Source organism: Strigops habroptila, chromosome 4, assembly GCF_004027225.2.
Source record: "Strigops habroptila isolate Jane chromosome 4, bStrHab1.2.pri, whole genome shotgun sequence".
Classification (NCBI taxonomy): Eukaryota; Metazoa; Chordata; class Aves; order Psittaciformes; family Psittacidae; genus Strigops; species Strigops habroptila.
This window is the reverse complement of record NC_046358.1, coordinates 58,128,272-58,155,471: the sequence shown is the minus strand read 5'-3', so window position 1 is coordinate 58,155,471 and position 27,200 is coordinate 58,128,272. Positions and strand designations below refer to the sequence as shown.

The 27,200-nt window shown below is 41.1% G+C and overlaps 1 protein-coding gene across 7 annotated transcripts in view; it reads right to left on the bottom strand.

The window, feature by feature from the left end:
• The window catches only part of ARNTL (aryl hydrocarbon receptor nuclear translocator like), a 47,180-nt gene extending 20,980 nt beyond the window's left edge, over positions 1-26,200 (bottom strand). For 2 of the 7 annotated variants that reach the window (XM_030485415.1, XM_030485416.1), the window contains exons 1-2: positions 2,666-2,786; positions 1,783-1,930 (exon numbers count right to left, since the gene is read on the bottom strand). In XM_030485415.1, the coding sequence (XP_030341275.1) occupies positions 1,783-1,922 (140 nt within the window). In that variant the 5' untranslated portion in view covers positions 1,923-1,930; positions 2,666-2,786. Of the gene's footprint in view, positions 1-1,782; positions 1,931-2,665; positions 3,290-4,700; positions 4,903-26,024 lie in introns of those variants that run through there. The other 5 variants (XM_030485420.1, XM_030485418.2, XM_030485421.2 and 2 more) reach the window with 5 other exon arrangements.
• Between the last annotated feature and the right edge of the window lie 1,000 nt (positions 26,201-27,200).

Sequence of the window (27,200 nt, the reverse complement as noted above, 5' to 3'; positions counted from 1 at the left end):
CTGAAAAGAAGCTGGTGTGGAGAGCTGAATGCACAGCTGATCAATATGTTTGCTTGTACTTGAGAGGTGAACAAAGAACCACACTAAACCAGTCAGGTTCTGCCTTTGTTATCACCTGGCTTCACTGGTAAATGAAGCATAAAACTGGACACTTGTTAATGGGCAGCAAAAGCTGAACAGGAGCATTTCTGAACTTTTACCAACACATACATATAGAAGGAGGGATCACAGAAGTCTACCTTTAGTTCTATTTTAAAATAGGAATATTTACTAGTCACCATTTCCTCTGCAACACAACACAAACCATGCTATGACTACAGCTGTTGTAAACTTCTTTTACTTGGGATTCAAGGAAACAGAGTTTTCACTTTTTTTTTTTTAAAGGCATACACAACCTAAAGGGTGGAATTATAACTTACAAGAGCAAGCTGCTTTTGGAAAAAAAGGGCTTGAGCAATGCCTCCTACCCAGAAGAATAAAGATGGAGAAATCTTTTCTAAAGAAGACGAAGTTGGTAAGATTGAGGATGCTCACTGAATTTTGTAGTAGTCAATTCAACTAGAGGGAGCAATGAACTTTTTAGGAAGACTAAATGCATGTTAGAGAAGGTACATATGCAGTATGTTTGTGGTCTTCCAATAGTGCTTCAAGTTTCATGCATAAGTTCTCCTAAAAGGAAGTCCTAAGCCCAGGGATCCTAATTCTTAATTGTCATTCTCAGCATGGTTTGAAAATCCTACCCCTCCCTGCAAAAAAGAACTGCCAGCAATCCAAAGGCCCACAAGGATCAAATTTGTGATAAGTTACATAAAAATGAGTAGGTAGCTGTATTAATAACGGATGGGACCCATTCACAAGTTACCCCGCATCTAGACTTTGTAAAGTTATAATACATATGAGGTTCACACAGTGATTTGAGAGTAAGTAGGTTGGTCTTGGTGTACCTAGTGCAGAAGACATTACATGTTTGAAAATCTGGCAAACTTTACTACAACCTTTACTATTCTAAAGCAGAGCTGGTGTGATTTCTTTCAATTTCAATTACCTGCCCCAAGAGAGAACCTATGGCTTGGACAGTGCTTCCAAGCACTGTTATCAGCAAGCTTCTCTTGAAGAGAAGTAGCTTTCCTGAAACAAAACCATATTCTACTACTGATTTAGAAGAAACCAGGTTTTTATTTTGTCAGGAATAATAGCCTACAGTTGACCAATACAAGATTAAGTCAGTTGATTAAATGAAAGGTAGATCTACTGCCTCAAACCAGGGACTATTCAGATTCACATTCAACTGGGCGACCAAAATAGCTTCACCAGGCAAAGGTTGGCAGCCCACTGATATGATAACTACAAAGACAAAAAAATAGGTGAAGAAAATGAAATATTCCCAGTTCTGCTTTTTAGTGAATTTATTAGCTTCCTTCCCATTGCTCTGACATTTTATTTTCTATGTAAATGCTCAATATAATCAACCTTCGCACTCTACGTTTCATTGGAATTAGGTTTTTTTTTCCCACTCATCAGCCAAAAGTTTCTCTCCTCAGCCTTAACCCATCTGATAGCCCTCAATTCTAGCTGCATCGAGATGAAGACTTTATTTTTATTATTAAATAATGGACTTCGCTCTTAGTGCACAGTAGCTTTTTTCTTTATAAAACCTTTATGATAGGTTGTCAAGAAAAGGTTATTTAAAAATTGCTGTAAATATTACTATCATCTCCCCCACTTTATTGTTGTGTTACTACCTCTTTTTAGCAGCGTTAAATCAAGAGAAATACAACTTACTGATAATCAGTAGAGCTTCCCTTTCTTTTCCTATTACAATCCATTCCTGAAGTGCTAAGGGAACTGGAGATCAAGTCAGCAGGGTCTGGTGACATAAAGTCACTAATTGTAGAAGATATGTCCATCCTTTGGTCTGCCATTGGATTGTCTAACATCAGGAAAACAAACAAACAAGTAAATGAAAACCACCAACCAAAACACCACTGCATTAAGAGAAGCAGAAGCTTGCATATTTTTAACAAAAAACCAAACCAAACCAAAAACAAAAAGAACCCCAGATCTCAAAATCAGCATTCTTTAAAACTTTAAAAATCACAGTTCTATTATTTCCTTTCGCAATTTTCCAGTTACTGGTGTATTGAGTATTGCACACAAACCACTACCATTCTCAAAACACATTACTAAATTATTTTCAAAGAATTGTCAATGTGATCTTTAAGTAAACCAGGTTTACTCTTATGTTAACTGGCCAGCCAACTGCTTCTACATAACGTAAGTAAAGGGTAAGTTCTGTCTGTCTTTTGCTGACTGGGAACACTAACTTTAGTGTTGCTCTCCATTTGAAGATCATATTATCAAAGTTCATAAGCTTTGAGAGTTCTAATTCCACTGAATTTCATGGAAAAGAATTCATATTTCCATTAAAAAAAGAGGTTAAATAAACACCTCCACCACAGCAGACTCCACAAATAAAAAACTAAATAACCCAATGATGGTTTAAGATTACTAGTTAAATGTACATATGAATCTAATTAGCTTTTTTCATCCAAAATATACACATTTTAATCCTCTAAACTGCAAATAACTACATAGTTGGAAGAAACCCTGTGAGAAGTTCATTCATTACTAAATGGGATCGACTGTCAAACGGAAGAGTTTTTACCTGAAAGCTTGTCTTGGAAGCCTAGATCCTCTGGGGGAACGATGATGTTCAGCCTGAAGCAGCTGATCACCTTAAAACTCTTCCATGCCTCATATTCTGTTAGCCAAGTACTTCCAAAAACCTGAATAGGAAGAAAACCACCAAGCTTAAAAAACCACTTTCAAAACAAGTTTGTTTAGAACAATTGTTTTAGACACAATTTACAACAGCAAAAAAATGTTTTCTAGTCAAGGATTGAATTTAAGTTTCTTTATAAAGTGTAGAAGCTTTATCCATCATCAAAAGGGTTAGATGTTGGGATGTGCATCTCACATGGACTAAACTTTGGACCAGAAGGAACCTCTTCAGCATCACTTCCTTTTGGGCCATGCTTATCCTTCTTTGGTCTTTACACAAAAGCCCTCATCTCACAAGCAATGGTTAGATCTGCACACATTTATTGTCAGATGCTACCAGAATGAGTCAAACTGCTGTCACAGTGCAAAAGACAGACTTACCCTTCACTCCTAGCTGCCTCACTTTTAAGGTGGACATAGCTGTAAGACAGTTTGGGCTTGGCTTACTATTTTATTTTCCCTTGTAAGCACAGTTGGCATTTTCAAAGGAAAGGGGGTTAAACGCCATTCTATTATTCTGCAGGCTTCAAGTTTTAAATAAAATTCACACCCTATACCATAACTCAAGTCCTTAACTGTGTCTCCCAAGTACACTGTAAACTTAGTGGCGGATCTGAATGTGGATGTCCTTCTCTTCCAGACTTCCACCACAAAACAAGTTTTCCAGCAAAACTTACTATGCAAGACTTAAAAACTGTTCTTACTCTGCCTCCTGCAAAAAGCTTTGTAAGTTTTTTGGATATACTGGTTAAAGCATCTGTGAACATCATGACTCTTTCCAACCTATGATGACAGCAGCATTTCCCAACTACACAGATGAGCAAGCTCCCATGACACTCTCAGAAGTTTGCAAGTCAAACAACCAATATTCTGTCAACACGACATTAGAAACAATTCTACTGAATCACATACATAGAGTTATTATATCACATTAAGAGTTATAAGCCAACAGAAACCTCACAAAATCCAAAGTCAATGATATCATTTTCTTCGGTTCTGCCAGAATAGCAAATTCAGAATTTGTTTCAGAAGTTTAAATTATCTAAATCACCTAAATCACTGGTCCTGTTACAGTAACAGTCAAGATCACAGCTCTTAAATCTAAGGTCAGGCAAGTTACTGCCTTAACACCACCAACTTTTCAACAGAGGGTCATCGCTGTTCTAGAAGCAGAGCTTCCAAACTGCTACTGACAGCTCACTGTCCATCTCACCCGACACCTTCCCTGTGGTCCTTTCTCAAAAATGAAAGAGCCGGCAGGTTATTTGCAAATGTGTGGAAATACTGGTAAGCGTGAGTGAAGAGGCCAGCTGACACCAAAAGGTCACTGACAAAAGCTAAATCATTACAAGTTGAAGTTAAATCATAAATTGCCATTGAATCTATAACCACAGTTTATTTTACAAGGCTTTAATTCACACAAATAAAGTTACTTGTAGATCAGCACTTACTTTCTTCCTATATCAGCCTTTTCCTAGTTGCTTCCTTTGTCTCTCTCACTCAAAGTAGTCCAACAACAATAAACTCGATTATGTTACTGTGGTTTATGAGATTACTGCAGCTTAATTTATAAGCCACCAGTTAAACCACAGTTCCTGACCATTTCTCTTTGCTTGATACAGATACAAAAACATTATCTTCAACCTCATCTGATGTGCAGAAATCAGTTACAGCTAAATTTAGTGTGGCCTGTGGCTAAGGCCTATGAATCCAGTGATAAGTCCGTCGCATCAAACTACCTACAATACCTTTTTTTTATGCCAATTACTGTGCATCCACGATTCAGCCTTGGAACCCAAGCGCTCCATAATGCACATACTAGAAACAAGTAGTTTCTAAAATTTCTGTCCCAGCCACCCACAACTAACTTTCAAAAGTTCCTGAATGTCTCTACATGTAAGTGTACTTGTTGAACTCACATTTTACTGCTTAGTATAATTTCACGGACCACTTATGATGAACTCAGACAGAAGATTGTGATGAGCTGGAATTAAAATAAAAAATGGGGAAAAAAAGGGTTTGTAAGTTTAACACAGCCCTTTCTCTTTAAGAATACCTGCAACAGTCAGCATCTTAGGTTAATAATCAGAATACTGCACAAGTCACCGGTTTGCTTTAATAAAATAAAATAAAAATAAAAATGGGAAAATAAAATAAAAACTGCTTTGTAGTTCATCTCAAAATAAAAATTTCAAAGCTGTTTTCTAGAAAAAAAATCTTGAGATCAAGTTTCCATTCAACTGCGCTGCTATTTTAAATTATAACTAAGTGTCTACGTTTGATAGCTAAAAAGCATCTATTTTAAGTATTTTGACCATTTAAGCAGAACAAAATTACCTAAACTACAGAATTCTCAATTTCTTTTCTTTCTCTACCATGTCCCAAATGCTCATCTCAGTTCTAACAACCACAGCCCTACATTTTAGCATGCCTCTTGAAATGAGGTTTAAAGTCAAGAAAATGTCAACCTAACGATGAGAGCAAATATCAGCATGCCCCACTATAATAAATAGTGAACAGTTCAGAGAAATGTTTTGTTGCAAGACTCCTACAGTTCTGAAAAACTGAGTATTTTACTACCTTTTCAGCCTCCAGCTGTTAGTTGTTCAATGACTCAAAAAAATCCTCCGCGAGAAGGAACACAAAAGTTACCCACATATCAGCAAAGTTCAAATCTTCCCTTTACGATGCCCAGCCTGTTGCCAAAGTACTCCAAGGACCTACTTGAAAAAATGCCACGTAGTCCCCTCTCTGATTAAGTTCTCCTGTACATGAGAATCGAAAGGTATTTTGTCATTGTATCTCATTACAGTGTCTCCACAGGCTGTTTGGGAGTTTGCTTCAGGACTCGCCTCTCTTGCATTCAGTCTTTCTCCAGCCCCCTATTACGAGGCCAATGAGAGAGTAAAAACAAATCTTACTGCTCATCCCTTAAAAAAAAAAAAAAAAAAAAAATAAAAGAAGTTAGATGCCACGTGACTGGCTTAATCATGCAGCAAAGCTGATCACAAGTACATAAACACCTCTGAGCAAATCAAGGTCAGAGCTAAAGTAGGTCAACTACGTCTGCCAAGCACCCATCCAGGAGTCAAAACCTCTTTACACAAGCACCACCAGTTCCAGTTACCCTTAGGCAGGAGTTGACTATCTCCAACACACATACATACTTATTCTAGAAGAAAAGCAGTTTATAGCTTTATGAATCAGAAGTGTCTCATATCTTAAAAGCACTATTTCACAATGACAGAGGAAAACTGCTGTGGTTTCCTTAACAAGTAATTGAAAAGATACTCATTGTCACTATGCGTAATACCTGAACCAAAAACAGCTACAGAAAGGAAATCATCTGCTTCCCTTCGCAGCAATATTCCATCTTTGAAGTTAACTGTTACAGTACAAACGAGGAAGAAACAGAACAGGATTATTTATCTTCACTACGTATTTCCTCAAGAGGTGTTGTAGATGTATGTATACTCCAGATGTGCATGCACTCAGTAATGGTGGGAGATTTCTGCTCAGCAAAGGACTGCAAGCATCCCCATGATTATTTCAATACACATACTGGCAGACTTGGGCATGGCTGCTGCAAGTAACCAGCAGTTCACACATCAGAGTCTTTATCACAAAATACTCGGTAGGAATTGAAGGAAGATCTTTCAAACAAAGCAGCTGTCAGAATACTTCATATTTGCTTAATACATTGGCACTGTTTTGTTTCAATGGCACATTTGTGCTCCTTGAACTCCCTAATACTATTTGCAAGAACACTCTGTACTCCCAGAAGGTAAAAAGCCCTGTGGCTTCCTCTCCCATCCAGATGCATCTCGCTGCACCCTCTGGAGCAAAGAATTGATTTTGCCCTGGTTTCCTTGTTTTGGTCATCCTTGTACCACTCATTCATCAGCATGTTCACCAACTCCTGACAGCCTACGATCCACATCTGAGCTTTGGAACTCTTCCCGACCCAAGCTCTTAATGACAGCAGCAGCTCATGTTTTGACCCAATCCTTAACTACTCACACAGCAACGGCGATCCTCCTGCACCTCTCGTGTTAGCAGTTGCTGCTATCCAGCCCCGTACAACAGGGCACAAGTATCCCCTGCTCTGTGGAAGGCAGAGGCACTTCAATTGCTCAAGAGACTTACTGTTGCGTAGCTGCTCCCCATCTTTCCTAAGGAAAAAGTAGCTGGAGGGAAGCAGCCCATGAAACTAAACCAGCCACAAAGCTACAAGACGAATCATTTTGACATATGGGGGGAAAAAAAAAATCTCCAATAAACAGAAGAAAAACTCCACATGCACAAAGAACATCTTTCAGCTCTAGGAAGTTAACATAAAGGCAGTTTCTCAACAGATCAATATATTGTTCACATGCATTCCCCTACCAAAACCAAGTCTGTTCATCACTAGCATCTCTGAGAAAACATAGAACGAGTCGTATCATGGCATGACCCCACAGGAGTTTTCCAGGCTGTCATAGTGGTAATGGAGCCACAGGACAATATTCTGAATTCTACTTTGTTCACACAACACTTAGACTTCTAGTTCAAGAGGGGCCTCAGATCCCACCTCTCCTTGCTTAAAAGGGGAAGTACTTAAAACTTTAACTTCCAGCTATTTTAACAAAGGATTTCTCTGTTGCTCCAAAACCAAGAATAAGCGGTAACTAACATCACTTTCTCTTGCATGGAAGAGCTCAGAACTAGACCCAAGAACACAGAAGTGTCTCACCAGTGCTCAGTAAACAGGAAGGATCACTTCCCTCAGCCTGCTGGCAACACTACTCCCAGCACAATCCAGGAGGCTGCTGGCCTTTGCTGCAAGGGCACCATTGCTGGCTCACAGACCCTCTGCCAAGCTCTTTTCCAGCTGGTCAGCCCCTCGTCTGTACTGGGGCATAGTGTTTTTCCTCTCCACGTGCAGGACTTGGGATTTCTCTCAGCTGAACTTCAAAAGGTACTTTACAAGGTTCTTGTCGATCCTTTTTACTGGTCTGTGGAGATCCCTCTGATTGGTAGCACACCTATGCAACATATCAGCCATTCCTCCCTATTTTATATTGTCTGCATCTCTGAAGTATGAAGCTTCGAACGGCATGGAAAGACAGGAAAAAAGGCTGGCTCTTGAAAGAGACCCAAACAGATTTAACAACCCTCAAAATCCTAGCCCATGTTCTTCTCTCAGTGAAGCAGATAAATGTTTGTTTCAAGGCTGGTGCAGTCCCATGAAAAGGCCTTATATATGGAGACATGGACAACAAAAACTGGAATAAAACCAAAACCAATCCATGCCTCTTCCAGGAATCAAACCTGTTTAGACCAAAAGGGATATGTCTGTGCTATGGATGAAGTTATTTCCCTCCCTAGAAGGGGACTTGTACATAACGTCTGGTGATATAGCTAAAAGTCTAACATACCATTCTACAGAATAGCCACTGGGTCTGGAGATTGTACCATCACCAGAAGAGCATCCTGAGTAACCAGCTGATCCTCAGACACAGTAAATTAAAAAAAGTTAGCTAAGAGAGTGTTTCAACAAAGCTTGCTAGTTTGCAATCATTATCGAAAGCTTCATCTAGCATAAGCTTCTTGTCAAACAAGATTAGACTCTCTGAGCTCTTACTCTTTGAGGTAAGCTTATGCTGGCTTTTTTGGATGTTTCATTTTGGGCAGTCATCAAAAGGAAACAAAGGAACTAATCAAGCCCTTGTAAAAAAGGTGATGATGCACACTCTTGAAATCAGTGCTACTATGCTGCTATTACCAAAGGAACTTGGCCTGCTTCAATAATCAATCCTTTAGTACACATATACCCCAGGCTTCCAGAAACCACTTCTGTAGGGAAAACAAAACGGACATGCCTTTCTTGGAAGACCAGGTTTCAAGGGGCTTCTGCAGCACACCTACCAAACATGGCTATTACCTGCACATGAAGCAAACTATATCCTCTCCATAGCCTTCTGGAAGCAACAAGTACTGGTCCCCACGTCGCTAGACACTGAGTCTAGTTTCTACTGAGAAATACCAGTACTAAAGTCATTCCTAAGCTCAGACGCAGTGGCCAGAAGGAGACTGACCAGTTCAGACGTCTCTACTCAGAGCAGGAACCAGTGAATTCTGTCTCAAAGCTGTGCAAACATTTTACTGGATGCCTTAAGACATTTTACAGACGCACCAATAGCCCCACAGGTATATAAATCATATTTTCAGATTTCATCTTGAATGTCAAGAAGATGGATATTTCAAGGAGACTTTTACAAAAAGTATAGTGCTCATACAAAATATGCAGGATAACAGCCAATCTCCTACAGAGTAAGAAAAATTACGCTAAAAATTACACCCAGATATAACTATCAATACAAGATCTACTCTCAGTTAGCAGACTCCTTCATGACTTTGGATGCCTTATGACAACAGATCCTGCTGATCAAAAACATACAGTTTGCTTTCACTGGAAATGGGTACAACCGAAATGAATAAAAATCAGTTATTCTGAGAACAGCTGCTTGTAGGAAAAGGACTAAGCTCAATATCATAAGTGGTTTAATTATTAAAAACCAACCCAAACAAATCAACAAATTTACTGTAAGACAATGCCACAGACATTTCTGCGGAATAAGTTACAGAACAAAATAATTATAATTTACGTTTTAAAAAAGGGTCCACCAATGTTAAATGCTGGTTAAGTTCACAAAATCTATGTTAAACCATAGTACTTAATATTCATTTATTCCAGTCCTTCAGAAGCTTGTGCATGTGTGGGAAGGAACAAAGTAGGATATTTTCAGCATTGGGGAGGGTGGGAAGTCTTAAAATTAATAGACAACAGAAACTAAGTCCTATCTAATTCTACTCATTTAACACCATAATCAATCATTCTTTCAGTAATGACAGACTCATACACAGTTAAAGTAAACAGCAATCTACTCTCTCAACTACTAAAACATAAACTTAGTTGAAGTTCTTTAACTGAGTTTCCAAGCCAGGTCCAGCCTCCAATGTGTGAAGGATGTGCGGTTTCACAATCACCAAATGCCATCTTGGTTCATCAGCCCTGAGCCATCCACAGGATTTGGACGGGGAAATGGGAGATGAAGGGGGTGAGTGAAAGGCAGAAGGAAATCCACCCTACCATGTTGGTAAATCAATTACCCAGCATTAATATGCTTCAGATAAAAACCTAATCAAAGTTAATGCTGACTTTAGCATATGTCAGCATATATTTCCAGCATGCTTTGATCAGAAACCTTAAAAAACCTCCAAACCAACCAACCAACCAACTACACACACAAAAAAAACCCCAACCAACAACAAAACCCCAAACCTACCAAAAAATCCCAAACGACAAAACAACAAAAACTCTCTCAATTGGGCTAGTGGCTCTGTGAAGTCTCCCAACCTGTACACATTGCTTCTGATCTGTAAACAAAATAAAATGTCTTATCATGTGCCGCACTGTAGAGTCAACTTCAAAGCAAAAATTTTTAGAAAATTAGGAATTTCTCCTTAAGAGGACTGTACACAACATTTCCAGAGCAGGAGAAACATACAAGATAAGAAGCAGGTAAGCTACTTAAATCACTCCTCATGCTTATATAGACAGTGGGAATTTACAAATCAGTGTATCTTTAACTTACAACTAGGAATGCCTATTTCTTGCACTTGCAGTCCAAAAGATAACAGCTTTCTGTTTCCAGATTTCATCTGACTCCTAAATATGAACATTAGTTTGTAGCAGACAGATGCTTTAGATACAAGTTTTAAGGATATCTTAGTCAATTATTCAAACTGAACAAGCTAAGTTTCATGCAGTTAAATATACATCTAATTTAGAGCTTACAAATTGATGTCCCAAAGTCCAACTGTTCATTGTAAGTATTATTATCACTGTGATATGCTCTAGGCAAGTTTAAATTCCTTACTGCAGCCGAGCGAAGCTCCTGTATCTTCACAATTTGGCAGAGATTGTTCCTGTAGCTCAGAAACTCCAAAGTTGCCTTTCAATGGCAGGAAGGCAAAATCATCTCACAGGAAGTTCTAAAAGAAACATGTTTTCTAGTAGGTATCCATATGAAATACCAGTCTAGCAAAACACTTCCTCATTTACTTTAAAGGTAGAAGCTGCATGTCAGATCCTGTACTAATACTTACTCAGATCCTGCACTAATACTTATCCAGTCCAAGTGGTCATTTGGTACACCATGCAACTCATTCTAGGATTTCTTCTCCAAGCTTTTAACTACAGCTTGTGCTTTAATGTAACTTGCAATAGGATGTCTTGATTTAAAGATTTAAAGTGAGAACAAGCTTTAACTCAAGCCACTCTTCCTACTGGCAAAGCACTATTTTAGTACTCCACTACTTATTCCAGCTTCCAGTCATCAAATCCTTCTGTGCTTTTGTCGTTTTCATTTTCTTCTCTCCTCCTCACACTGGAGCCTTGTGGGCATCAAAACTAGACAATACATTCAGGCTCTGGCATGACTAATATTACCCAAGTAATATTTCCTCACTTGACTTTTAAAGTTTACCCATTCAGGGGTGTTAGCCATTTTTTCACTTTAATACTTTGAACCACAATTCACTACTTTTAGTCTCCAAAGTGCATTTATTAAGGTGACAAACCTAGTTTTCTGCCTTTTCCTTTGGGTTGAATCACCTGGTCCAAATATTGTTAGACATAGTCAGACTAACTGTTAAGACTACAGTTGATTCTGTTTTCCAGTCATATTATTACTACAACAAACCCAAACACATTTGACATTTTTGAGACCTTTTGTTTGGATATCTACTGCCAAACAAACTACAATTAAAGACTTTATATCTTCTGGGAACAAAAGCATAGAAACAAAAGGGCAAAATATCACAAAAAGGAGTGTAGACACAGGTGGTTCTGCTTACACCTTATACTTTAATTTCCAGTTTTTGCGCACTCCCTCTGGTCCTGTCAAATTCCATCTCTGGCTGGAAGAAGCCGTCCCGGGCCTCAGCACTCTGCCAGCATGACAAAGAAAAGTCAACAGCCTGTCAGTTTCACTTCGATCCCAAAATAAGCCTTGGGAAAACGAAGATATTCTCAGCCTGTCTGGATCCAAGCTGGGGTATTCCCCACTCGGCTGCCTCTCTACTGTTTCCTCTAGCACACGTATCCCTGACAGGTTCATTTTTCCCCACTGGTTTCTTAAAAGCTTTTTTGGACTTAACTTTACACAAAATTAGATGCCAAATGCATATGCATGACACCCACATGAACATTAATATTTCTTCCTTCAGACTATTTCAGTACTATATCAGAGGCCCTACTTAAGTTCCGTTCTCCCACTACACCACAGTTTTTTTGGATAGGAAGGCATCACAGCTTTTTGTTAAGTATATGAGTAGGTAGTCTGCTAAAAAAAAAAAAAAAAGGCTGCAGAAGAGCATACAATAATGGCATAGCTACTCTATGTGTTAAGTTAGCAAAGTTTATGTGTGGGAATGGAGAAATTTATAACTTAGAATTATTTGCAAATGTCCAGTTTTAAGAAAATAACCCCTCCACACACACACTGATGCAAATAGTCTCAGCTACCTGTCTCTGCACCCAGAATCCTTTTGGTATATGTGGAGCAACAAGAAACACTAACATAAACAAGCTCGGCAGTTTGGCTTCCTGAAGTCACACATTATTTGACAGTTAAATCCAAATCAAACTTAGTGAAAAGTGAGACACTACAACAATTTAGCTCCTGCATATTTTCTGTAAAACATGCAGAGACACAAACATCAAAAAAAGATACACATGCCATTTTCAGCCTTGTTCAATGCTTCAGATATAATAGCCTCCCGCATTCCTGAAATCCTGGGTTTTTTAAATTAGCGATCTGCTGCTTACACTGAGAAGGCAGCATTTCAGAGTTCTGACAGCTCATACTGTGGCATTATCCGATGCTCTGCTCCTCAGAGAGATTCACATGAAGCAGTTAGGAATTGCAGCAACAGCAAACACTGAGAAGTAGGGCAAGTTCCCAACACCCTGATATGGCCAGAAGTAATACTGATAACGTGCTTTTTGAGCAGAATGCTATAGTTGAAGACTACGCATTCAGCACCCAACCAAGAGCATGACTTAAACTCATCTTTTAACAATACATTAGAAGTAAAGCTAGATGTGCCATCATCACATACACTGAATGTGTAAGTGATATCCTCTTGGCTGCTTCTGCCACAGCACTAGCTACTTTTTGTTTCCTTTTGTCTTACTTGGATAAAGTGGAATTTCCGTGCAATGTGACACATCTCCAAGGTGAGCCCCAAATATCCTACAATGTGCAATTCACTAAAGCCAGCATCTAGGAAATTTTTGCTTCTGAAGCTTTGTAAATCACAGCATTCAAAGACAGACTTGGTGGAGCAAATCAAGTGATAATTTAGGGAGAAACTATGCAGAATATTTCCTGTCTTTCACATTCATGTCCAGAGTGGTAAGTACCTCAGTAACAGCTTTATGGGTTGGAAAAAGTTGCGTTTATCTAGCTCAGGGTAAGCATGAGATGTTGTTGCAAATCTCACAGCAAAGTTCCACAGAACAGCTGATAAAATATCTTAGTGCCACCAAAGGGATGGCTTCACGCCCTTTTTTCTTCTCTTCCTTGTCACCCTTCCCCCAGATTTCACTTTCAGTACTCCAGCACACTTTACACAGTCCTGTCTGTACAGCGTGTCAAATTCATCAGGCCGTCATTTTGTGAATGACAAGTTATGAATACACAGGCACAGTAGAGGAGTATTCCTATCCACTCTGTATTCATTGCTTCAGGGGGAATACATACCTTATTTTCTTGAGAAAGGCCTACAGCAATATGAAAGCCCTTTCCAAAAATGGCTGACGAAAGATATTAATTTTTTGTGTGTATATACATTAATGCTGATGTTGAGAACCACCAAATTTCCAAACCTGTGACATTCAACTGCCAGAGATACATCTGGATGCAAGCCTCAGACTTGATTTTTCCAGACAGGCATTTAAACCCATGATTTCTAATTTAAATCAACAGTCAAGTTTGAAAGCATACTTTTACATTACAACTGAAACTGGAAAAGTGTTTTAAAATTGCTGTTGCATTTAGAACAAAGACTCGCATTACCAAATCATGACAGCCCTTAATAAAGGCAGAGAAATGATAAGGAAACACCAGCAATTCTATACTATGCAGGCATCTTGACTGTTACAAAAACAAAATACAACTCGTGGAGAAGAACAGTGTCATTCACACATACCAAAAAAACCCAAAACAGACAGATAAAAAAATCCTGCCAAGACTAAACATGGGCAAAAAAGAAAACTTGTTCAGAAACACAAAACCCCAAACCATACAATAAAACAGTCACACACACCACAAAAGGACTATTGGTAAAACTGGAGGCTGTATTTTTTGATTTTTAGTTATTGCTTTTGCTTGGATCACAGTTCCACCCATGCAACAACCCCTTCCCCCTCCAAATGGAGAGTAGATACAGTACAGAGCACAGGGACATCTGACTAACAGTTGCAAGCAGAAGTTCTTCCAACCCATTGTTTTATTCCAAAAGAGAACATTCCACGACCTACGCAGTCTGATCCCAAAGGACCTAGGAAGGATCACTAGACAGTTCACATTCCTCCACAGAAAAGTTTATGTAGCTTTAGATGATCTTATTTCCGCAAGTAGCAGACTTGCGCCAAATAATAACAACGCAGTCCCTTGGTTACCACTTACAAACCCTCATAATTATTTACAGCTCCTGAACAGTACAGAGGACAACCTGGATATCACCCAACACATCCACAGCAAAAGAATTTATTAGAAAATGGAAAACTTTCTAGTTTTACTCAGTAGAACAAGACAGACAATGAGTTCTGCATAAGGAATAATGAAATAAACTAGTACTCTTCAGCTTAGAAAATTGAGAGGACCAAGGTTTAGAAAATCATCAAATGTCACAGGGACATCAAACAAAGCTTGGCTGAAAGGTTGAAAACAACACAGCTCTTCACACAAGAGGCAGCAGGCTGTGGAAACTCTCTGCCAAATATTGGGAAGGCTAGAGGTTCATGTGGTTTCCAAAGAGAGGTAGGACCAGTTCATGAAAAGGAATTCCATTAATTGGCCCTGAGGGTTACCAACCACATCTGGCTTGTGAAAGTCCCTGAGCTGAAAATAGCTGCAGGCCAGTATCAGAGGACACATGGTTGCCCTAATCTTCCTCTTCACCAGGCAGCCACTCACAGCCACTGCTCCAGAGGGGACTCTGCAAGAATTGGGTCTTCATTATGGCATGTAACAGTCACTCCTGCCTTCTTTGAGTACTAGTAAAACAACATTATCTCTTAGTATTCAGAGAAAACTTCTATTTCCAAGTATGACATACATGGAATACCCACAGTGACAGTATAGAACATCCTAAAAAAAATCCTCTAGGTTACCTCTGGTTTAAGTCAACGAAACTGCAGTTATCACCATACCATCACTGAATATAATACCAGGTAGAAGATTAAATTCAGTCAGTACACATTGCACTGAATTTAGCAAGGCAAATGTAAAAGCTTAGCTTATCAGAAAAAATCCTCTAATAGGAAACAAGATTTACATGCTTGATATCTGCATTCATAAGTGGAATTTCAAACCCATTTTAAGTAACTAAATTTCTATGCTTAGAAACAATAGCACTGAGCAGGGAACCACGTAAAAGTTGGCAGGCGCAAACCACCTAAATCAAACACTCAGAATGGCAGTCCCATGCTTCACCTTGCTAAGGTCTTAGTTCTCCACTCACCTGAAGTCTTGCCTATAGTATGAAATTAAATTTCAAATCAACAAGTAGGGCTCACAATTCCCTTTTAAAGAGGCCAAAGGAGCCAGCAAAGTAGGGAAACTGTTACTGGTAACACATGGGGAAAATCCCAACCAGACAAACATGCTTAGACTAGAACAGAAAAGAAAGAATCACATATTTCAGGAGATCATATGCTAATCACTAGGTACAAATATTTCTGGCATTTTTCATCTTTTTTTAATTTTTTTTTTTCCAATGTTCACTTCAGAGCATGGTCCAGAGTCTTATGCACTATTCTGCTCTGACTAATAGAGAAATATATACCCTTTCTGTATGAGTTTTTGCCTCCATCACTCACCGTTCTTGGAAGTGCTCAAAAACCATGTAGATGAGGCCCTCAGTGACATGGTGTAGAGGTGGGCTTGGAAGTCCTGGGGTAAAGGATGGACATGATTATCTTAAAGGTCTTTTCCATGACCTTCCTGTTGAATCACTACATCTTTGTTTTCCTAAATAGAGATATAGCTCCTCAAGTTTCCCCCCACCTCTGCCTCCATCAAGTACCAGTGCTTGAACTTCTGTTCCTGAACAACCTGATATTCTTATTTCAAAAATAGAGAAACGTTGCCTTTTATTCCTTTTAATTAGCAAGATTACAGACCAAAAGCGAGGTTTGTTTTGCTTTTTAGTATTGCTGCACAAATCTCTTAGGTATTGCATTTTATCTATGCCTTACAGAATAACAATATGAGAATCCCCAGCAGTATTTTTAACCTTTTAAATTGTTTGGAAGAAAGGTTGCAAGAGTCTTTATAGATATGCGCCCTCTCTCTGTTACAAGTCCCTCTAGTCCCCCCTCTCCTTCACAGACTGGTTAAAGCTGTATGTCCTTCAACTTCCTTCTACTTAAGCACATAGTAGCACAGAGATAAGTACGTTTTATCTTAATACCGATACCAGATTCATTCAGATTTGTTCCCTCATATAATCCTGTATTCATATCTCTTCTGCAATAGAAGGCAACCTCATCTATTATTTTATGCAATAAACTGATATGCTGTAATTCAGGCCAAAGTTTATTTTAGAAGGGTATCCTGGATGAACGGATCTGTTACAAGAATTTACCCACCTATCTTTTCTGTTCCAGAGTTTAGCTCCTCTTGTTCAAAACTTCCAACTTTTCTAGTCTGAATTTGAGTTGGCCACCTATCAGCTACTAAATCTCATTTCATTTTCTCCTACTAGGTAAGCTTACCAGGTCATTAACTGAAAGATGAATCCAGTGAATTGCTTTTTCTTCCTTTAAGTTCAGTTGTGTTTCTTTGATCTCACACTGTAAGGTTATGTGTGCAAAACATAGTTCATTCCTTTAACTCTTTTCAGTTTTCTATTAACACTTTATGAAGTCTGGGAAAGTATTAAAGTTGTGTCATAATTAACACATGGATCAAACTACCTTTGAATCCAGCTCGATATCCTTGTTTCCCAAGCCAAAAATTCATTTGTCCTCATCTCTGTAACACTGCACTGAGAACTGCCAGTCAATAAAGTCCTCCCACCCTCAGTCACTTCAAACCTTCATCTTGTCTGATACACAGATAAACAACTGTTTGGCAACTACTTAGAAGTGGCACATACATTTCTTAAGAAAGCTGTTATCAAGCCACATAGACTGTTGGAGTGATAACTTTACAGACCAACCTGCACTACTTGGCTCTCTCACCAGCAAGAGTTTCTTCTGCCACCATATAAAAGGTACAGATCCTCACTCATGTAACAGCAGGGACAAAGCCAAGTGGAAATTGCCAGAAACAACACTACTGACTAATCCTAGATAACAAACAGTAACTGTATGAATCAGTTAGCTAGTTTATTTAATATGGGGCTGCATGGATTTTTACACTGCAGCACAGACCTCTTTTTGGGAGAGTCGTGTGACACAATTCTTACTTTTCTTTTTTTTTTTTTTTTAAGATGAGAAGTTGTAAATCTAAGCATTAACCCTTTGTAACTGAAGAATTACTGCAGGAGTTGTTAACCTCCTAGCTTCACCTTGCAGCTGTGTACTCCCATACAGCACTAGCACATACCTAACCCCACAGGGAACTGTTCAGAGATCCAAAATAGATTAAAACGAATCCTACCAAAAAATATCTTTTTTAAAAAAGCTACCTCCTGGGTCAAGGCAATCCCAGGCACTGCTACAGGTTGGGCGGAGAAGAGATTCAGAGCAGCCCTGCAGAGAAGGACTTGGGGGTGTTGGTTGACAAGAAGCTTAACATGAGCCGGCTTCAGTGTGCGCTTGCAGCCCAGAAAGCCAACCGTATCCTGGGCTGCATTAAAAGAAGCGTGACCAGCAGGTCAAAGGAGGTGATCCTGCCCCTCTGCTCTCATGAGACCTCACTTGGAGTACTGCGTACAGTTCTGGTGTCCTCAACATAAAAAGGACATGGAGCTGTTGGAGCAAGTCCAGAGGAGGGCCACGAGGATGATAAGAGGGCTGGAGCACCTCCCATATGAAGACAGGCTGAGAGAGTTGGGGCTGTTCAGCCTGGAGAAGAGAAGGCTGCGTGGAGACCTCATAGCAGCCTTCCAGTATCTGAAAGGGGTCTATAAGGATGCTGGGGAAGGACTCTTCCTTAGGGACTGTAGTGGTAGGACAAGGGGTAATGGGTTCAAAATTAAACAGGGGAAGTTTAGATTAGATATAAGGAAGAAGTTCTTTACAGTGAGGGTGGTGAAGCACTGGAATGGGTTGCTCAGGGAGGTTGTGGATGCTCCATCCCTGGCGGTGTTCAAGGCCAGGTTGGACAGAGCCTTGGACCACGTGGTTTAGTGCGAGGTGTCCCTGCCCATGGCAGGGGGGTTGGAACTAGATGATCTTAAGGTCCTTTCCAACCCTAACCATTCTATGATTCTATGATTCTACAAATCTGCGTAAATGACAGTAAGGTGATTCAGGGAGTTAAACGAGTACCAGCATTGTACAGAGGGGGAGGGATGATGAGCTCAACAGTGACTGTATATATAACTTGCCTAGCAAACACACACCTGAACATGAGAACACACAGGTTAACTACTACAGGGATATTACAGCAAGAATAAGCCTACAAAGCCTCCAGCGTAACAGAAATATTCAAGAAACTGTCTGACAAGTGGTATTTATGTTGTGAGCTGCTGCTTTGAATAAATTTACTCCTTTTATAGAAGCCTTTTTTATCAAGACCCGAGTTAAATCAATCTCCAATACACAGGAGCATAGTCAAGAAAGAACTTGTATGAAAGCTATTCAATGTCCAGGTAAGCTAGGTTTAAGAAAACATTGTTCTGTATTAGAATGGCACATAAATGACTGATGTTTACAGGCTGAAAAGTAGGAATGTGAAAACTAGGAAGATAAGCATAACACAATACAGGAAGCCAGCAGGAACTGACTGCCCCTTTTAAGAGTGGAAGACAATGATTAGCTCACATGTGGAAATGATTCTGACGAGTACGCTTTTGGAAGGATGCATGGAAAATACAGAACTACACCATAAAGAATGATTGAAGAGAAACTTATGTACTGCTGCCAAACAAAGACTCAGCCAAATTACATCATAGGGAGGAGTTAAAGGGGATATGCTGTGTTGTATTTGAAGGTGGAAAATTATGGTACTTCACTACAACATGCAATTAGTTTTGCTAGAAGGGGCAATTAAAGTTAACTGTATTTATCCCTAATGTTTTTTCTTTAAGTAGAAACCTGCTAGTCCATCAAGATTCCTGCAGGAAGGCCAGGAAAGTTCCTTTTTCTGCTTCCCAAAAATCTCTGAAATCCACTCACCAGCCGCTCTTACACACAAACCTGAGAACTTGCACCAATCGTATCCTCTGACCTGGTTGCCAACACAGCATCATTCCAAAACGTCGCCATCGCCACAGAACACACATACACTAAAAGCAAACAAAGCACTCACAGAACTGAGACAAAAGGATAACAGAAAGCCACACACAAGCAACTTCGAGTTGTGTAAGTAAAGTCAAAGTCCAGTTAAGAGACCAGGTTTTTTTGTCACCAAAAAAAAAATTCAGCAGAAAAAAGGAAAAAGAGGCTTCATTGACAAAAACCAGAAACCAGTACTTTTCCAGGTTTGTCAAGGAACACCATCATTCCCATGTGTTTAGGGCTACAGGGAACTAGCAAGCCACAGAAATATCCTAAAACTGTAGGACAAATCTGTTGATTGACAAAATATTTGTTTTAAAAAATAAGTATGCATCTGAAAGCCATGCCAAAGGATGTAGATTACACAAGTTTTATAGCACATCATGAATGAATCCATGGAGGCTTATCTACTTGTCCGAGCAAATCCTGCTATAAAAGGCATACTAATTTTGCCTAAAAAGCACCCAGAACTCCCTTAAACTAACATACGCATTTCAAGGCACTTCAAAAGTCTTGTAAAGTTGAATGGCCAGTTCACCTCGAGACAAAAGGCTGTCGATATGCTACAATACTATCTAGGTCTCTAATGAGATATCAGTAGGCACTTTTTCCTCGATTTATTGCATGGAGGACTTTTTTTCATCTTGCTTCTTTCTGAGATGTGCAACTAATTGGTCCTAAGTAGCATTCATCTGCTCTAGGGAAAGCCAATAATTCATTTTAAGTAGAAAGTACAAATTCTCCTCTTACCTGCTAACTTAAACCTTTTCCTACTTTCCATTTATACTCCAAATTAAGATCAAGAGTTTTATTAAATATTTTTTTTTTTTTTAAAGCCCACATCACAGTCATACAGAAAACAGATTTTCATGGCACAGAAGATGAGAACAGTTCTCCTATGGCTATTTGATAAGAATACCAAGAACAAACTAAGGTGCCAATATTTCTCTAAAGGGAAGCCCGAGTAGGTTTTAGAGAGTTTTGCTTCCAGGACACAGAGTGTGCAGACAAACTGACAGCAAGATGAGACCTATGCAAGTTAGGAAATCATTCTTAAACTGTAATCCAAGATTAAAGTTTTCTTTTCTTTTTTTTTTTTTTTTTTAAACTCCCCAAAAGGGGACAATTAGTGGACTCAAGTCCAAACTGTGTATTGTCTTGGTGGAAAAGAAGATCTTCTTCCTTCCAGTCTCCTTCCTATACTCCGTTTCCTCCAGATTTCCTGGCAAGTGGAACTGGGGACATTGCTGGGTCTCTGCCATTTTTCAATAAATTACCAGTTTGACAACAACTTGGATGTGTAAGTGTTCAGCTCTGCTACAGTCAAGTGATGGTGGTGAATGAGCTCCTGAGAGATCTGTATATCTGAAACACTTCTATATTTGTTTATCTGGAAACCCAGAAGCACACGGACCAGTAAGGAGGAAGGGAAAAGAGTCAGAGATGTAGCAGAGTTGCTCGTTCTTGTTGTCAAAAGGAATTGTTTTTTTTTTTAACTGGCACAAAAAAATAGTTAAAAGCTCCACTGTACAGTTCTAGAGAAGAAAGCAAAAAGTTGCTTGTTCTTGTGGCTTCTGGGTATCAGTATCAAAACCAAATTTTTAATCAATTTCTTATGTAGATTTTTGAAAAAAATTAATCTTTCATTTCTTAAACAAACACAGCTTAATCCAAAAATATTCTGCCATAACTCCTTTCCTCTTGCTGTCACTCACAACTACAATGAATACATGAAACATAAAGGATAGAAGTTTTATTACTTTTTAATATAGTTTTGCTTCAAATTGGAACAGAAGTCCTAAATTTCATAATGTTCCAAGAAAAATCCATAGATAATAAAGACAAATCCATTCATAACTCAATAAAAACCAAAACCCCCCAAAAACCACAAAAACAAAGAAACAAACAAAGAAAAAAACACCCCACACCCAAAACACAATGTCTATTAGTTTTATTTTATCTTTTTTTTTTTTCCCCACCCCTAGGAAGTAACTTTCCTTTCTCACTTCACTCCATTAATATTCTGCCGTACAGCATCATTTAGCAATTTCTAGCAAAGTCTTTATACAAGGTGCCTCTAAATTGCCTTGTACCTGTGGAAAAAGAGCCTACTAGCATTTGCAAGGAAAATACTGTCAAAATAAACAGGAAAACTACAACCCTCTTCCTCAACTGCTTGCATTCACATCAATGGGCTTCTTTAAAGTCAGTAGAGAACGTCAACATCTCAGACCACAAGAAATATGGCTTGTTATTTCACCATTCTAAAATCCTGCCAACAATATTTCTTGCTCTATAAGTAGCCTACTGGCACCATTCCCACAGAAGACCAACCTACTAAACTACAGCATGGCTTCAGCTCAGGGTCACAAGTTGTTCTGACACCAGCAGCTGACCTAGAAGTGTGTCTGACATCAGAGACATTGAGTAACAGCTTCTCAAATGGCAAGAGACTGAAAAGGTTACAAACCCTGTGAGCACTGGCTAAGAAATAGCTTTTGCAGCTGCAAAGGAGAAAAGACAACCTGAACATAGAGAAGAGAGATGAATCCTTGCAGACAAAGAAGGGGCAGGGAACACAAGCAGTCCTGCACTGTACACATGAAGATGACATTATCAGCCAGTTCTTGAATTAAACTATACAACCATTACAGTAATTTTAGCAACAGATAAAACAAATTTGAAATAATATCAAATGCAAGAGAAACTATCAATTCGATCTTCTTTGGGACAAAGACTGAAATGTCAGACTATTTTTTTTTAGTTAATGAATATTCCAGACTAACAAAGCCTGAAGATGCTGTTTTGATCTGCGTTCTTCTGCTGAATGGATTAAAAAAGAAATTACATTTCTCAACATCTGGTGAAAGATCAGGTTTCCAAGGAGATGAAGTCTGGGCCTTGGATAAGTAGCCTTACTGCATTTTTCCAACAAATTGAGGTAAAAAAAGGCAGGTGCAATATGCTGTTCATGCCAGTGAGCTATTCACCTTGATATCCACCTCACTGAATGTAAAGGTCAATTAAATACACACCACAGGTCATCTGACAATATTCAAAGTTATTAAAACCAGATAAAAATAATTTGATAATTACAACTGGGATCTCTTCCTCCCACAATAAAAAAAAAAATAAAATTGCAAACAAAACTTAAATGGGCTTTATAAATAACTCAATACACTAACTCTTCAAAAGAAAATCACTCTCATTTTTTAAGTGCATCATTTTCTGTTCTGTTTCAAGTGTCTTGACTGTCACCTACTTAGCACCATGGGACCACGGAAAAGTTGCCAGTCTGTATTTGATCTACTAAGCCTGGAACATATTTACAACTGCCAGTGCAAGACTACCACACAAACATATACATACACATGTGTATATATTTATATACACACAAACACACACCACAGGCAGAGTATACCTCTGCTTTACTTTAGCCCATCATCAGCCCATCATCTAAAATCTATCTACAGCAACTCTTAAGAAAACAAAAAAACTCAGATTGAAAGCTCTTGCACTGCTTTTGAAAATGACATAGAATGCCTTACTTTCATCTTCAAGCACCTCCAAAACATAGACCCTAATTTGTCTAGGCTGATCAAGCAGAGCCTTCACCAAGTGCAAAAGTTGATGCTGCATTCCAGTCAGTATCAACTCAGCTACTACATTTATCAAAACCAATTGTTTTAGTCTGAAGTCTTCCAAGTATGACAACACCCAAAAAAGAAAGTTTCAAATCATGTTTAATGTATTAAAGGAAATAGTGAAACTTTAAATATTCTTTGTGTTCTGTAAACTTATTGAGAAACAAGGAAGCTACACAAGCTTAAATATTTTTATTTTGGGCTTCTCTTTGCAGTCATTTGCATATTATATGCCTTTAGACATCTTTTACTGAAGACAACTAACTTCAGAGAACTGTCTATTACTTGGGGATATAGGCAGCTGCTTTTTACTACTTTCCTGCCCTCTTTCAAGAACAGAACTATGGATAAAACTGATGATAAAGGTTAAAAAAAGAAAACTGTACAAGTTACAGAACTAAAAAAAGAAAGTCACTAAGGGATGTACCAAAGTCCCTTGTTTTTCTCAACAACACTGTATTCCCTCAGGTTTCCCTGTACCTCCTGTCAAAGTGTAACCACACAGACAATTGGCTCTGTGCTGAAAGCAGCTTAAAATATGGAATTCGAGCATGAAAACAGCACTCCTGTATTCGTCTAAACTAAATGACTTACATGTCTCTTGGTATTTCCAGCATCCTTGTTATGAATTCATTTTGAAAAACAGTCTTACTCATCTGAAGCACCCAGGCTGCAGCTTATCACATTAGGTCTCAGCTTTACCATCATCGTCTTGCATAGTGTTAAGGAACTGTCTGCAACTTCAAGCTCTGCCAAATAAATTCAATGAATGTTCACTTCTTCCTACTACTGGTTTCCCAAAAGAATCCTTGAGAGCAGGTATTTGAAGGAAAAAAAAATAAATCTCCAATAAACTCCCCCTACAAACATCACTTTCCTAATACATCCTTAGCAACGGTCCCCTATCTTCAGCTCTGGCTTTGTGGAATCCCAATTACAGCTAAGTTAGTTTACTGACACCCCTGTGTCCCCCCAAAACGGCCTTGCAGAGAATAACAAAACAAAGCAGCTACCCTTAGGGTCTCCGTGGTATTTCTTTCCACTCTAGGCAGTCTCCCAACACACTACTTTTACAGGCCTGGAGTCTACACGGCACCATACACCACAAGTGTTGTGCAGACAGACGATGGAAATGAGCAGTGTGGGAGAGAATATGGGATAAACCCAACATATTAATCTATAACCACTGTGTTTTATTCGGTTATTTTACACACTCCATTTCTATAAGTAGGCATAAAAAACCCCCATGAATGGTCACGAGAAATACAAAACCACAAAACCCAGTAGTAAAGACTTTCTCCTTAACAGGCAACTGTGGTTTAGAATATTCAGATGAGAGGTCTACAGCTTCTGACTCTACAAATAGCTATTTACATTTGCATGTTGCTACAGCGCACAAAACATACATTGTTTTGAGGGCAGAGTTTAACCTCAGCCTTCCACAAGACCATGTACAGAGACTGTTGGCCAGTATTAATAGTTAATTAAAACAACCAGCCTTTATTTTTTCCCCTACAAACTTAGCAGCAGCCTGTGTATTTATTATTGGTTGGTCCCATTTAAAAAGGCTTTTTGATAAAAGATACACTAAGCAGGCAGGACAGGTACTTTAATACTAATGTATTAAGAAAAAAGAAAATGTAGTTTCATTTTGAATGTTTGAGGACCAGCATTTTCGGAAAAAAAAAAAAAATAAAATCTACATGAAGACTGAATGAGTTTTGTAAAGAGATTACATTCGAAATCACTTAAAAAGATGATCGCTTTCTGCAGTTGACCCTTTCAACCTCAGAAACTAGGAAAAGACTTAAAAATTGCTGTAAGCATATTTGCTTCAGAAGCAAGAAAACACGCCCACTTGTTTCCTCACCGTTATTTTCAAGTACTAAAATCTTTCCAACACTGTTATAATTGAGGCACTGGAGTAACAGAAACCTCAGCAATTAAAGATGCAAACCGATTTCCCTGCCTCCCCAGGCGCAAAATGCTGATCTTGGGAAGCACCTTACCGTTCCCTGTTGTACGCTTGCTGTCGAGGAGAGCCGTTCATCCTCCTTTTGACAGCAGCAGAGATGCCCGTGCAGCTGTCAGAGGCAGCCCGCGAACGAGCGGCACCACGGAGGGCTGCTTCAGGACCCCCGGGTTCACCGCAACGCCTTCAGGAGGCAATCGAGCCGCGCTGCCAGGCTACAAGGAACCCACGGCTGTGGGACTGGCGAGTTGGCTCCTGTTACTACAAGCAGACAGGCCACCGGGCAACAGTCTCAAAACCCACAGCAATCTCCAACTGCTACCATCGTTGAGGGGTTTAATACACACGGTCCACGGGCCTCCCCTAAAGCGGGCAGGATTTGCTGACAGACCAGCTACGGGACAGGCCGAAGGGACCCACTCCTGGTGCAGGGGAAGGGGCACCAACACCTCTGCTCGGTGACTTACCCCAGCCTCCACAAACCCGGCAGGAGGAACAAGCCTGGCACCGACCGCCCGGACACCCGGGTTCGCCGCCTTGCCCCCACCCCGCCGAGCCGAGGATGCACCGACGGCAGCGCCCCCAGCCCCAGCTCTGCCCTGGGGGTCCGGCCGAGCCGCCGCGCCGGCGGCGGGCCCGGGGCCGGCTGCGAACGGCCGCGACTCGCGTCCGCCCCGTCACCTCCGGGTCCTATCACACCGCCGAGACAGCCCGCCGGGGCAGCCGCAGCCCCCAGCCGCTGCCGGGGCAGGCAGCTCCCCGCGGCCTGCCGGAGGGCGGCGGCCACTCACCGGCCCCCGCCCCCCCCCGGCTCCCGGGGGCCGCGGTCTCCCCAGCCGGGGCCGCGGCCGGCCCTCACTCCCCCGCCCCCTCCCCGCTCGCCCCCCGCCCGCTCCGTGCTCACCGCGAGCTCCGCGCGCGCCCTCCCCGCGCCGCGCCGCGGGGGCCGGGGGTCGCGGTGCCTGGGCAGCGCGCGGCACGCGCGGAGCGGCGCCCGGCGCAGGCAGCCCCCGTCCCTGACCTACTTTCCGCCTGGCTTGCCACCCAGCGGCGCACCACTAACCTACTTTCCAGCCAATGGCACCCTCCTCCGGACCCACACCGGACGCGCCCGGCCGCCAACCGGCGAGCGGCTCTCCGGCGGCCTTGACCAATAGCCGACCGGCAAGCGGACAACGCCCGCCCTCCTGAAAAGCAGCTAATCCCCGGGCACTCTTAGAGCCAGAGCCAATCAGAAAGGCTTCTGGGGAGTTTTGATCCCGCCTCCCGGCCGAGGGAGGAGCTGATTGGGCTGAGGGCAGGGCGCGTGCGCGGTGGGGGGGGGTCGTTAGTCCCCGGCCGGGACCCGGATGTGGCGGCGGCGGTGGTTCGCCTGTGGTGTCCCGTGGTGGGCAGGGCGCCGCCGGCAGCGCCCTCCCGCTCCCGCTCCCGCTCCCGCTTCCGCTCCCGCTCCCGTCCCTGCCTCCGCGGCAGGCGTACGGCAGCGGCTTGGGCCGTGGCGTCGGCCGTGGCGTCGGCCGTGGCGTCACCGTGCGAGGCGTTCGCATCAGCGTAGCAGCCGTGTAGGCGGTAACTGGCAGCATGTGCCCAGGCCTCGCCTCACCCCTCTGTGGCAGCCGCGGGGCCGCGGCCCGGTGAAGCTCCCCGCTCACCTCAGGGAGCGTTGGGGCTGCTTCACGCCGGCCAGGAGGACCTGTCGCCTGGCCTCGTCCTGTCGGCATGGGCTCTCCGTCCTTACTTTGCCCTGCTGCGGAGTCACCATCGTGTTGTGGTGGCTGCGCGCAGTGTGGCTCCCGATGTTGACAATCTGCCTTGGCAAATCCAGCCTTGTGTCTGCCTCACAGGACACACAGTGTGTGCCTGTACACAATATCACGTCGGTAAGTTGACGCAGCACTGAACACCCTGTTTTGTGAGTCCTCACACTATGGCTTTGCTGCACCTGAAGAATGTCTCGGAAGCACGTATGATGCTGCCATTAGTTTCACTACCATAAAGTATTGAATAATAAATAAAAGGGCCTGTAGTGACAAGACAAGAGAGAATAGCTTCAAACTGAAAGAGGGGAGATTTAGATTAG